The sequence below is a fragment of the Antedon bifida genome, chromosome 7, assembly GCF_963402885.1.
Source record: "Antedon bifida chromosome 7, ecAntBifi1.1, whole genome shotgun sequence".
NCBI classification, from domain to species: Eukaryota; Metazoa; Echinodermata; class Crinoidea; order Comatulida; family Antedonidae; genus Antedon; species Antedon bifida.
Window position 1 is genome coordinate 19086270 of NC_136232.1, and position 13358 is coordinate 19099627.

Genomic DNA, 13358 nt, shown 5'->3' on the forward strand with positions numbered 1-13358 from the left:
ATTATACAGTACATTTCCGTGCCTCACACATTCATGGAGTCTAGAATATTTTGGCAGATTTTCTATCAAGAGGGGAGTTTTTACGTGCTCTAAAGTCTTTTCTTGACCTTAGCCTCACTCCGTTAATTGTTCCTTCTTGTCAGATTTACATTTGGAAATTTTTTTTTTTAGGTATTGTGTGCACAGGTTCTCTGGATGCTGCTCCTCTCAATAAAGAAGCTGTATCACTGATACAATCATCGTTGGCACCAACGACCGTTGCGGCGTACCAACGTAGTACAGTATTAGGAAACTCGCGGCCTACAGCGACAAGGTAAAGGAAACGTTTTTTTTTTGTTTTTTTTTTGTGGATTTTTACTTTTATGTTGAACCAAAGAAACGATAAGGAATAAATTACCTTCGTGACGTTTCGCCGACAATCTGTCAGCTGCTTCAGACTAAAGCCTGGGTTGGAATGGTCTGGTTTTTTGTAAGTGACGCTGAACAGCGCCACCAGCCGTCTGGTTGGTATTGACGGTAGAGCGTCTCCGCTGGCCCCCTCCTGCTTCAACTTTTTCCAGCAAACTATCATATGTATGTGGGAGGTCATACCCACCAATGTCTCTGTTGATATTATGTGGTCTTTTTCTTATGCAGATAGATTCTTTTATCTTTCTTTTGTCTGTCTGTGCTTCTTTTTCAATAACTCTCGCATTCCAATTTGGAATATGGTCATTCCCTATAGCGTGGTCAGTTATGGCTGACTTATGTAAAACCTGGGACGAAGAATTTCTATTTGCACGTGTTCTAACTACTTGGTTGTGTGTTGATACGTCTTTTTTATGTTCCCCAATTCTTGTATTCAGTGCCCTTCCGGTCTCTCCTATATATACTTTCTCACAGTTTAGACAGTTCACTTCGTATATAACTCCGCACATGTCTTCCGTTTTTATTCTATCTTTTGGGTGGACCAGTCCATTCTTTAATTTATTACTTGGAATGAAGAAAGTGTTCACTTTGTGCTTAGAAAAAGTGCGTCGAATCTTTTCAGAAATTCCGTGTATGTATGGGATACCTATGTGAGCTTTCATCTTCTCCATTTCTTTTCTTTGGCGTTCTTCTGGTTTGTTTTTTGACTTGACAGACCATTCCAACCCAGGCTTTAGTCTGAAGCAGCTGACAGATTGTCGGCGAAACGTCACGAAGGTAATTTATTCCTTATCGTTTCTTTGGTTCAACATAAAAGTAAAAATCCACAAAAAAATATTATTTGGAACCAGATGAATTTATTTAATGTAAAGGAAACGTGTTTATGATGTTTTTAAAATTAAAGGTTATATAACACAAATGGTTACAATAATGTTATTTTAACGTTTTTAAAACCCCATAAAAAGCGAAATATGTTTTAAAAACTGATATTTTAGGTTTTTAAAACTCTACAAATTAACGTTTTAAATATGAAAAATAGCGTTTTTAAAACCAAAACAATACGTCAAAAAAACTTTATTTTGACGTTAATTTAAATATCATTATTACCTTATCTTTATGTAATTTTAACGTTTTTAAAACCCCTCAAAACACAAAATATGTTTTTAAAACTGACATTTTAGGTTATATTTACCTGTAAAAACCGTATTTAAAACGTTTCAAACTGGACAAATTAACGTTTTTAATACAAAAAATTAGCATTTTTAAAACCATACAATACGTCAAAAAACGTTGCTTTAACGTTATTTAAATATCATTATTTCGTTATATATATACGTTTAAAATTTGTGTTTTAAACGTTCAAATAAAACGTTATTTCAACGTTTGCAAAACTCCACAAATTCACGTATTAAAAACGAAATATTATAACGTTTTTAAAACCAAAAAATACGTTAAAAAAAGTATTTTAACGTTATTATATCTAGGAATATTACGTTATAAATACGTTCCTTCCTTCTACAATCTGTAACTTTGTTTGCCCATTAAAGTAATTAAATCTAACCGCTAAACAAAGCAGAAAACGACCACCTATGGATATCCATACATTTTCAGTAAATTATTTGTTTTTTCTCATTTAGAATCATGGCTGGTGTTATTTTAGAGAATCTCAGTACCAAGAAGTTGTTCGGTTTTTGTGTAATCCTGCTAATAGTTCAGATAATTTGTTTCTTGGTCGGGGGACTTATCGCACCAAAACCTACAGATGCCAATAGTCACCTGACCACCAAATGTGTAGACCCTGCCGACAACGTTCATAAATGGTTTATACCCAACGGACCTGGAGAGTGTTCCAAAGTAGCTAACTTTGAAGAGGCAGCAAGGAAGTACATTGATGCGAATCAGATCGTTTTTTCGTTACGAATGCCACATAGATCGTATAATATGAGTCGTAGCTTCCAATTCATACTGACCATGATCAGATTGGAAACACAGTACAAGTTAACTGTTCCCGATGCACCAGAAGAAATTACAATGATTGTGCGTGTTGGTTACAGAGATAGTGATTATGAAGATTGGAAAGAACTTACTAGAGTAACAGAAACAAGAAAACTTGAATGTCTGCTGCACTCGAATGAAGACGAAGGACCAGTTGACGGTGACCCGTATAATTGTGAGCCTCTACCGTTCTTTGAATTAAGCACCTGCCATCATAAGCAGTACCTAATCAATATTCGATTACCGGTAGAATTTAACAAAGAAACCAATGAACAGAAGTACAACACTAAGTTAGGCAGCATCACTGATATTTGGATCATTGAGATTCATCAAACTGGTGGTTTTACTTTAGTATGGCTGACAATGAAGTCTGTCATGACACCTATTCCACTTGTTTTCCTCATCTGGTTCTGGCTAAGAATCTCCAAGTTAAATCGATCGCCAGTTCTTATGGAAAAGTTTGTTATGGTTCTGGGAATTTCTATTACCTTCCTAAATATACCAATTGAATGGTTCACGTTCTGGTTCAACATCCCATACATGTTGCTGATTAGTGACATACGTCAAGGAATCTTTTATGCCACGTTACTCTCGTCTTGGATCATATTTGTTGGTGAACATCTCATGGACACAGTTGAGCGAGCAAGATTGAGTGCGTACTGGAAGCAAGTCGGGACAATTGCTTTTTGTTGTTTTTGTATGTTTGTCTTTGACATGTGCGAAAGAGGAGTGCAGATTTCAAATCCATTCTTTACTTTATGGACAACAGAGACAGGCAAAAACCTGGCTATGCTATTTCTTGTTATGGCTGGGATCTGTTTAAGTGCTTACTTCCTGTTTCTATGTTTCATGGTGTGGCAAATATTCAGAAACATCAGTATTAAACGTCTGGCGCTTCCACACATGGCCAAAGCTAGACGCCTTCATTATGAAGGTTTGATTTTCAGATTCAAATTCTTCATGTTGTTCACTTTGTTATGTGCTGCCCTCACTGTAATCTTCTTCATTTTGAGTCAAGTTTATGAAGATCACTATAAAATGGGACATGAGAAGACACTTCAGATTAGCAGCGCCTTCTTCACCGGTGTTTATGGCATGTGGAACATCTATGTGGTCGCTGTCATCTTTTTGTATGCCCCTTCACACAAGCAAGTCTCCTCTGACAATGATGACAGCAGCGAAGGAAGTCATGTGGAGTTCCAGTTGGAATCTACATCCACGACGCCAGGGTCTGATGACCCACCGTCAGCATCAGCAGCAGCAAGAACCGACCAATCAGAGCTTAAGAACCTCCTTACAAAAACCGCTATTGACTAATTTGATAATAAATCAGGAAAGAGTGTTCATTGCATAACGGTACACTGTATGTTCTTATACAAAGACCATATAAAATGTATAATGTGTCTCATACAAGTGGTCCAACTTATTATGTACACATGTATGCAAATCACAGACTAAAACTAACTTGATAATTACATTTCTCCTTGAAAACTTGAGTTTTAAATATCATAATAAAAAGTGCCAAATATATTTATTTTTCTTTATTTATAAACTTGTAAGTTTGTAAACTTGATGTAAGTTTGTAAACTTGATGTAAGTTTGTAAACTTGATGTAAGTTTGATTGAGTGAAAGCTGTTCAATAATTGTAGTTAGTAACTTTAAAGGCCCCCACCAATATTTGTATATAACGTTTATTTAAGATGACATTGAGTGTAGTTAACCTAACTTGATATTTATAGTACATGATATCGTGTTACCAGAGTAGTATACATATACCATGAACCTAGGTCCATGCATATACCAAGCAATAAAATACATGCCTTGTTTAGGATTTATCCTTTCTGTGTCATGAAGGCTGGCCAAATAGATTCTTTATTAATTACTAAGGCAATTGTGTCCTAAGCCTACTAGACACCCGGTCTTATAAGAACAATTTGATACAACTTTTTATGCCAGACAAGTGAAATATTGAGCCCTCATAAAATATTATTCATGATGATAATTTATTGTTGAAATGTTTAATCGAAATATAACATGTATTATATATTTTCATTGTGTCAAGAATGTAATAAAATTGTATGCATACATAAAAAAATTAATTAGATTGGAATAAAGGTCAGAGTATGGTATTCTATGAATTAGTGCATTCTTCATGTTTCACGTATTATATTCTGGGAAATTTATATATTATTAGGGATGTTACTGGGTTACCTGTGTTTTATTATTATGCCATGTTTTCTATTAAACCAGATCGTGTATAGGCTTAAGTACATTAGGCATGTTACTTGCTGGCTTCTCCGTCGGAAGCTAATCGTGTATAGGCTTATGTAGATTAGGCATGTTGCTGTTTTTGACTGTGACAAATATCCGTGTTCTCTCAGAGATAAAATGCAAGTATGTCAATCACATGCTATCAAATCAGAAAAATTAATAAAGCTCTATCTAACACTATCAAACTAATTTTGATAAAAAAAGTGTGATGTTCCCAAATATGGTAGTGATAATATGATGCCATCATGTCCATATGGGCACACCATTTTTTGTTCGCATAAAGTTTTATATTTTAGAACAAATAATAATAATTACATGTTTGTATGTAAGTTTGTTTGTCATCCTTGAGTATGCCAATCGATATATTGATCAAATTGAGCTGAAAATAACATGCACTCAGTCACTCTGCATTTTCTCAAGTATTTTTCTCATTTGTATACGTGCTTTAATTCGTTTGAATATCAGTTTATGAATTATTCCTTGTTAGACCAGTGAAGCTTCATAATTTAATATTGAATATTGTGTCTAATGTAATATGGATGTGTACTGTACTTGAGTAGTGATGTGTAAAGTAATCAATATTAATCAATATACGATACTAATTGATTACTTTAAGATAATGTATGTTTAAATTATTGTTTGTGAATTACTGTTAGTGAGAATGCTTAATGAGTTGGCTTGAGGCCGACTTGACTTGGGGCCGACTTGACTTTGGCCGAGACGGTTTAGGGCCGAGTTGGATCGAATTCTATTAAACGTATAAAGGAGGATTGTTTGACGAGATGAAAGTGAAGTCTGGTCTTTGTTTTTCAATGAAAACTGGAACCTTTTACAGGATTTGTTGGATCGATTGATAATGAAATCAGGAAATTTGAAAGCAGATGTGCAAAGGAGAAAGATCCTGAAATTGCTACGCACGTAGTATTAGAGCAGTACATTGACAGTTATAGCAACTGCTCCATACAAAGATGGTAAAATATTGGAGAGATGGCTTTCCTAAACACCATCATTACACCAAAAGAACATTACCAACTAGAGGGAGGCATGTCTCTCAGTGTCTAAGAACGCTTTAGAGTTGAAAAAAAACCCATCACTTGAACCTTACGCCATTAAAGAACATAGTTTCCTCACTTGTTGTACCATAATCTGTAAAAAATGACATCATGAAAAATTCATCGATGAAGATTTATATAAACATTTGTCAAAACCGACTTTCTATTGACATCAGTATAGTATTTGAGACCGAATGAAAGCTAAATTCAAAAGCTTTGGTACATGGATGCATAAAACAAAGATTTCAGTTGGAGATTAGGCCATTAAACTTAGTGAAGAAAGACAACTATCAAGATTTCTTGTCATACAGCATTCTCGACCAGAGTTCTTGCCAAAACTTGAAACAACGATAGGAAACTATGGATTGGCCATCATACCAAGATCTTTATTTGCTAACGATGGATCACTACTTATACCAAGTGATAAATCAAGTCTAATACCTTTGAAAGTGATGAGCAATTCAAAAAGAAGGTTTACTCACACCGATGAACATTCCCCTTCTAGTACTATATGATCATGCATCACATATTAGTCTTCAACTCATCAATTATGCAAGAGAAAATGACATACATTTGTATTGCCTCCCACCGCACACAACAAATTATCTGTAACCTAAATTTAATTGTAATTGGCTAAATCTGTTTTCCGATCATTGAAATCTGAATACAACAAAGCATGCGAAAAGTTCTTCAAGAAACAATCCAGGCAAAGTAATAACACGGTTAAACTTTTGCAGAATATTGAAAGACGTGTATGTTGTTTCATGCATTATGGCGAATGCTGCTATAAGCGGGTTTTCTGCAACGGGTATATATACATTTAATCCCGATGCAGTTCGCAAGATTTAAATTTTGGATTTAAAGAACAAGCCATCACAGATATATAATGCCGATGAAACCAAACTTAGTTTGGTGCACAATCTATCAAAGATTCAAGATAGATCAAGATAGAGAACTATCCAGTGTAAAATAAGTGGAAACAGAGTGAGAATGTAATAGTGCTAGCCTGTGCAAATGCTGCAGGGTTATTTACCACCCTTGATTATTAAAGGCCAGCGACTGAGCGATTCTGTAATGCAGAATGCTCCTCTCGATTCTTTCTTTGGTGTCAGCAAATCACTGTTCATTGATACGGAGTTGTTTGACATGTGGTTTAGAAAGTTTTTTGTTGGTGCTCCTTTCCACCGAACACAAGAAATCATCTGTAACCTTTGGGTAAATTTGTTTTCCAATCATTGAAATCTGAATACAAGAAAGCATGTGAAAAGTTCCTTAAGAAAAATCCAGGAAAAAACACGGTTAAACTTTTACGGAATATTGAAAGATGCGTATTGCTGCTACATATAAGCGGGTTTTCTGAAACTGGTATATATCCTTTTAATCCAGATGCTGCTGCTGAGTTTCTACAAGCTTCAACTGTAGAGAACATTTTCGCGGATAAGCCTGTTAATTCAAATTAAGTCAATCCACAGGATCAACTCTTTCATGATTCGGCTGAACAAATTGCTTATGCCCTTTCTACTGATGGTAATGTCAACTGCAATTCCACAGACAACCCTGGGCCAAGTATGTTTATCTACTCCTCTCTACCACTCGGATGGTACTTGGTTACATTCCAACAAGAATATTTATGTTAGTGTGGTATACATTACTTTTAGCTTTTTGATTCTTTTACTTTTAATTGATTTACAGCATTTTGGAATGCTATTAAGTATTGTGTTGATTTGTTTTCGACTTAAAATGTGAATAGACACCACATTTACTCTCGATAGGGTAATCGGGAAATGCCTGTGGTCCTCTATTTGTTTATAGGATTAACCATTTTTATATACTCGGATGCCAATAGAGACACAATTTAATACCAGAGTGCGGTATTTAGGGGGAGGGGCAAGAAAACTGTAAAAAAAATTAAATCTTCCGCAAACGGAACAGACCTCACAGAACGCCTTTGAGGAATTGAAAGCGCAATTTGGTGAGGTGTTTTTTGCCGGGAATCCGCTTGCTGAATTCTATGAAAGAGTCCAATATCCAGCAGAGACTCCTTCAATATATGCCGTAGAGCTAGAAGGACTTCTGAGAGAGGTGGAAGAAAGAGTGCAACATCAAATGGTTGATGGCGACCATTATGCTGACGCAACAGTTTATGAGGGGAGTAGGAGATGCGCATGTAACACAGAGACTTCCTCCCATGAGACCAAGATCTATGATATTCAAAGAGGTAAAAGCAGAACTCCGTCTTATGGAACGGGAGAACAAGACTACAAAAACTGTACAACAACAGTCAAATCAAGTTGACCGTCCAGAAAAAACGAAACTAGACAATTTAACAAAAGCAGTGAACGATTTAAAAGAACAGTTTACACAACTGCTGTCTATAACAATAAGCCCAAGCGAGACCTGATTTCATAAGTGCCCAACAAGATGAAAATCAAGAACTTATAAGGTGCAGAAAGTGCGGACAAGAAGGTCATATTGCCGTTGGATGCAGAATTCCGTTAAACTACAATGTTCCACGGTGGAGATGTGCACCGCGGGACCAACACCACGAGTAAGCCTTAACAAGGTAAATACTTCTAATAATGTTTCCTCTTTTCGTAGTTCTCTTATAGGAGAGCCTAATGAGGATATCGTAGAAATTAATGGCATCACTTATAGGTCGTTAATAGACTCCGGGTCCCAGGTAACATCAATTACTGAAACTCTGTGGAAAGGTCATCCACAATTATGCAAACTAAATTTAAATCATCTTATTATTATATCGCATGAGGGCGGGCATTTGTGTAGGATGTGCTATGCGATTGACTTCTGTGTAGCGTGGGTAATTTATAGCGTGCTTACTACATGTGCGTTCTTTCTCTCATTGGACTCATTTGAAGTAACACGTCTAACGATTGTTGTCTTCAGATTTTAACATACAGCTATTTTGTCTTGGGTGTCTTTTGTCCTTTTGGACACATTTAAGAGTCACATTTAGAGATTCTTTCAAATACTGTACTCGAGTCGAAGTTGCAGATTGTGTTTTTATCGACGTATTAACTGGTTTTTTTCCATAACGAGGACATTGGTTTAATATTCAAGATAAAGCTTTCAACATCCTGACGTAAGTGAGTACGTTCTCTTGATCTTTGGCTTAGTATAATAGAATGGTAACGACGACGTGTGAGGTAAGCCTGTGCGGACATTCGTTTGTCAAAAGATTACAATTTTATTGTGAGGAATCGGAATTTTCTGGCATGCGCCTAGATCCAAAACACTATCAATAAAGTGTACAATTTTCCTCGATTTGTCTACGTCACCAGACATTGTTTACATTCACATTGGTGTGTGGGTCACACCTTTAACGATCGGGTCTCTGTCATTAATCAAAAACTTCAGTCAATTTATGCCGACGGTTGCGCGGCGGTTTTCCGTAATCAGTGAAACCAATAAAACCAAAATACGATTTATAGATTATTGTCAAGAAGGACTCCGGTGTAAAAATAGATAAAAACATGTAAAGAACTTCGGGGAATGGTGTACTATAGGAGAAGAGATGTGGTTACGTTACTAAAGAAATTATAGGGCGTTGATTCATGACTCATTGGCTAGATAATGGACAAAGCTTTCCATTTACGTCTCCATTGTTGTTATAATATGGCTTTCATTGTTTTTATTGGGACTGGCCAAGTCTCTATAGCATCGTGTTACATAGGCCTAATATAACATAGTTAAAATTAAATGTAAATAAAATAATATATGGATTACGTACATGAAATAACGTATTATTGCTTCTTATATTTTTTCCAAGTCGCACTAGCTAGGCATAGTCTCAAGCACGCATTGCATAGCCCTAATATAACAGTTAAAATTAAATGTAAACAAAATAATATATGGATGTTGATACTTGAAATAACGTATTTATATTGCTTCTTATATTCTTTCTATAGTTTGATTCTACAATAGCCTCAAGTTACAACTCTGCAATGAAATATTACATACATTATAAATGTATACATAAAATGACTTTACAAAAACACAATATAAATAAAATGTTCAAATATATATTTGCACATAAAAAGTGTAGGCCTACAAAAATCCAATGTATAATAATGAATCCCCGTAGCTAAAGTGGAACATTCGAAACGTCACCAGTCTGTTCTGGGTCAACTGTTAGTTATCGCCATGGAAGTTTGGGGCTCGGCATTAGCTAACCGCTATATCTTGTTTTTCTGTGATAATTCAGCAGTTGTTGCTGTTATCAATAAGAAATCCGCTAAAGATTTGCTGTTTTTACGACTTATACGCCGTTTGGTTCTGGTTTTCCTCCGTTACATTATACAGTACATTTCCGTGCCTCACACATTCATGGAGTCTAGAATATTTTGGCAGATTTTCTATCAAGAGGGGAGTTTTTACGTGCTCTAAAGTCTTTTCTTGACCTTAGCCTCACTCCGTTAATTGTTCCTTCTTGTCAGATTTACATTTGGAAATTTTTTTTTTTTAGGTATTGTGTGCACAGGTTCTCTGGATGCTGCTCCTCTCAATAAAGAAGCTGTATCACTGATACAATCATCGTTGGCACCAACGACCGTTGCGGCGTACCAACGTAGTACAGTATTAGGAAACTCGCGGCCTACAGCGACAAGGTAAAGGAAACGTGTTTATGATGTTTTTAAAATTAAAGGTTATATAACACAAATGGTTACAATAATGTTATTTTACCGTTTTTAAAACCCCATAAAAAGCGAAATATGTTTTAAAAACTGATATTGTAGGTTTTTAAAACTCTACAAATTAACGTTTTAAATATGAAAAATAGCGTTTCACTTATTATATTTTGTGAAATTTATATATTATTAGGGATGTTACTGGGTTACCTGTGTTTTATTATTATGCCATGTTTTCTATTAAACCAGATCGTGTATAGGCTTAGGTACATTAGGCATGTTACTTGCTGGCTTCTCCGTCGGAAGCTAATCGTGTATAGGCTTATGTAGATTAGGCATGTTGCTGTTTTTGACTGTGACAAATATCCGTGTTCTCTCAGAGATAAAATGCAAGTATGTCAATCACATGCTATCAAATCAGAAAAATTAATAAAGCTCTATCTAACACTATCAAACTAATTTTGATAAAAAAAGTGTGATGTTCCCAAATATGGTAGTGATAATATGATGCCATCATGTCCATATGGGCACACCATTTTTTGTTCGCATAAAGTTTTATATTTTAGAAAAAATAATAATAATTACATGTTTGTATGTAAGTTTGTTTGTCATCCTTGAGTATGCCAATCGATATATTGATCAAATTGAGCTGAAAATAACATGCACTCAGTCACTCTGCATTTTCTCAAGTATTTTTCTCATTTGTATACGTGCTTTAATTCGTTTGAATATCAGTTTATGAATTATTCCTTGTTAGACCAGTGAAGCTTCATAATTTAATATTGAATATTGTGTCTAATGTAATATGGATGTGTACTGTACTTGAGTAGTGATGTGTAAGGTAATCAATATTAATCAATATACGATACTAATTGATTACTTTAAGATAATGTATGTTTAAATTATTGTTTGTGAATTACTGTTAGTGAGAATGCTTAATGAGTTGGCTTGAGGCCGACTTGACTTGGGGCCGACTTGACTTTGGCCGAGACGGTTTAGGGCCGAGTTGGATCGAATTCTATTAAACGTATAAAGGAGGATTGTTTGACGAGATGAAAGTGAAGTCTGGTCTTTGTTTTTCAATGAAAACTGGAACCTTTTACAGGATTTGTTGGATCGATTGATAATGAAATCAGGAAATTTGAAAGCAGATGTGCAAAGGAGAAAGATCCTGAAATTGCTACGCACGTAGTATTAGAGCAGTACATTGACAGTTATAGCAACTGCTCCATACAAAGATGGTAAAATATTGGAGAGATGGCTTTCCTAAACACCATCATTACACCAAAAGAACATTACCAACTAGAGGGAGGCATGTCTCTCAGTGTCTAAGAACGCTTTAGAGTTGAAAAAAAACCCATCACTTGAACCTTACGCCATTAAAGAACATAGTTTCCTCACTTGTTGTACCATAATCTGTAAAAAATGACATCATCCAAAATTCATCGATGAAGATTTATATAAACATTTGTCAAAACCGACTTTTTATTGACATCAGTATAGTATTTGAGACCGAATGAAAGCTAAATTCAAAAGCTTTGGTACATGGATGCATAAAACAAAGATTTCAGTTGGAGATTAGGCCATTAAACTTAGTGAAGAAAGACAACTATCAAGATTTCTTGTCATACAGCATTCTCGACCAGAGTTCTTGCCAAAACTTGAAACAACGATAGGAAACTATGGATTGGCCATCATACCAAGATCTTTATTTGCTAACGATGGATCACTACTTATACCAAGTGATAAATCAAGTCTAATACCTTTGAAAGTGATGAGCAATTCAAAAAGAAGGTCTACTCACACCGATGAACATTCCCCTTCTAGTACTATATGATCATGCATCACATATTAGTCTTCAACTCATCAATTATGCAAGAGAAAATGACATACATTTGTATTGCCTCCCACCGCACACAACAAATTATCTGTAACCTAAATTTAATTGTAATTGGCTAAATCTGTTTTCCGATCATTGAAATCTGAATACAACAAAGCATGCGAAAAGTTCTTCAAGAAACAATCCAGGCAAAGTAATAACACGGTTAAACTTTTGCAGAATATTGAAAGACGTGTATGTTGTTTCATGCATTATGGCGAATGCTGCTATAAGCGGGTTTTCTGCAACGGGTATATATACATTTAATCCCGATGCAGTTCGCAAGATTTAAATTTTGGATTTAAAGAACAAGCCATCACAGATATATAATGCCGATGAAACCAAACTTAGTTTGGTGCACAATCTATCAAAGATTCAAGATAGATCAAGATAGAGAACTATCCAGTGTAAACTAAGTGGAAACAGAGTGAGAATGTAATAGTGCTAGCCTGTGCAAATGCTGCAGGGTTATTTACCACCCTTGATTATTAAAGGCCAGCGACTGAGCGATTCTGTAATGCAGAATGCTCCTGTCGATTCTTTCTTTGGTGTCAGCAAATCACTGTTCATTGATACGGAGTTGTTTGACATGTGGTTTAGAAAGTTTTTTGTTGGTGCTCCTTTCCACCGAACACAAAAAATCATCTGTAACCTTTGGGTAAATTTGTTTTCCAATCATTGAAATCTGAATACAAGAAAGCATGTGAAAAGTTCCTTAAGAAAAATCCAGGAAAAAACACGGTTAAACTTTTACGGAATATTGAAAGATGCGTATTGCTGCTACATATAAGCGGGTTTTCTGAAACTGGTATATATCCTTTTAATCCAGATGCTGCTGCTGAGTTTCTACAAGCTTCAACTGTAGAGAACATTTTCGCGGATAAGCCTGTTAATTCAAATTAAGTCAATCCACAGGATCAACTCTTTCATGATTCGGCTGAACAAATTGCTTATGCCCTTTCTACTGATGGTAATGTCAACTGCAATTCCACAGACAACCCTGGGCCAAGTATGTTTATCTACTCCTCTCTACCACTCGGATGGTACTTGGTTACATTCCAACAAGAATATTTATGTTAGTGTGGTATACATTACTTTTAGCTTTT

The 13358-nt window shown here is 35.5% G+C and overlaps 1 protein-coding gene and 1 pseudogene across 1 annotated transcript; one reads left to right on the top strand and one right to left on the bottom strand.

Moving 5' to 3' along the window:
- Nucleotides 1-437: 437 nt before the first annotated feature.
- Nucleotides 438-1079, bottom strand: LOC144848969 (uncharacterized). The gene has a single exon (XM_078705921.1). The coding sequence runs from the start codon at nucleotides 1077-1079 to the stop codon at nucleotides 438-440; it is 642 nt and encodes a 213-aa protein (XP_078562047.1).
- Nucleotides 1080-2012: 933 nt separating this feature from the next.
- LOC144848107 (protein wntless homolog pseudogene) lies at nucleotides 2013-3861 on the top strand (annotated as a pseudogene).
- The last annotated feature ends 9497 nt before the right edge of the window (nucleotides 3862-13358 follow it).

Bases quoted from the DNA above. Each gene is read 5' to 3' on its own strand.
- LOC144848969 (XM_078705921.1), bottom strand. From the start codon at position 1,079: ATGGAGAAGATGAAAGCTCACATAGGTATCCCATACATACACGGAATT.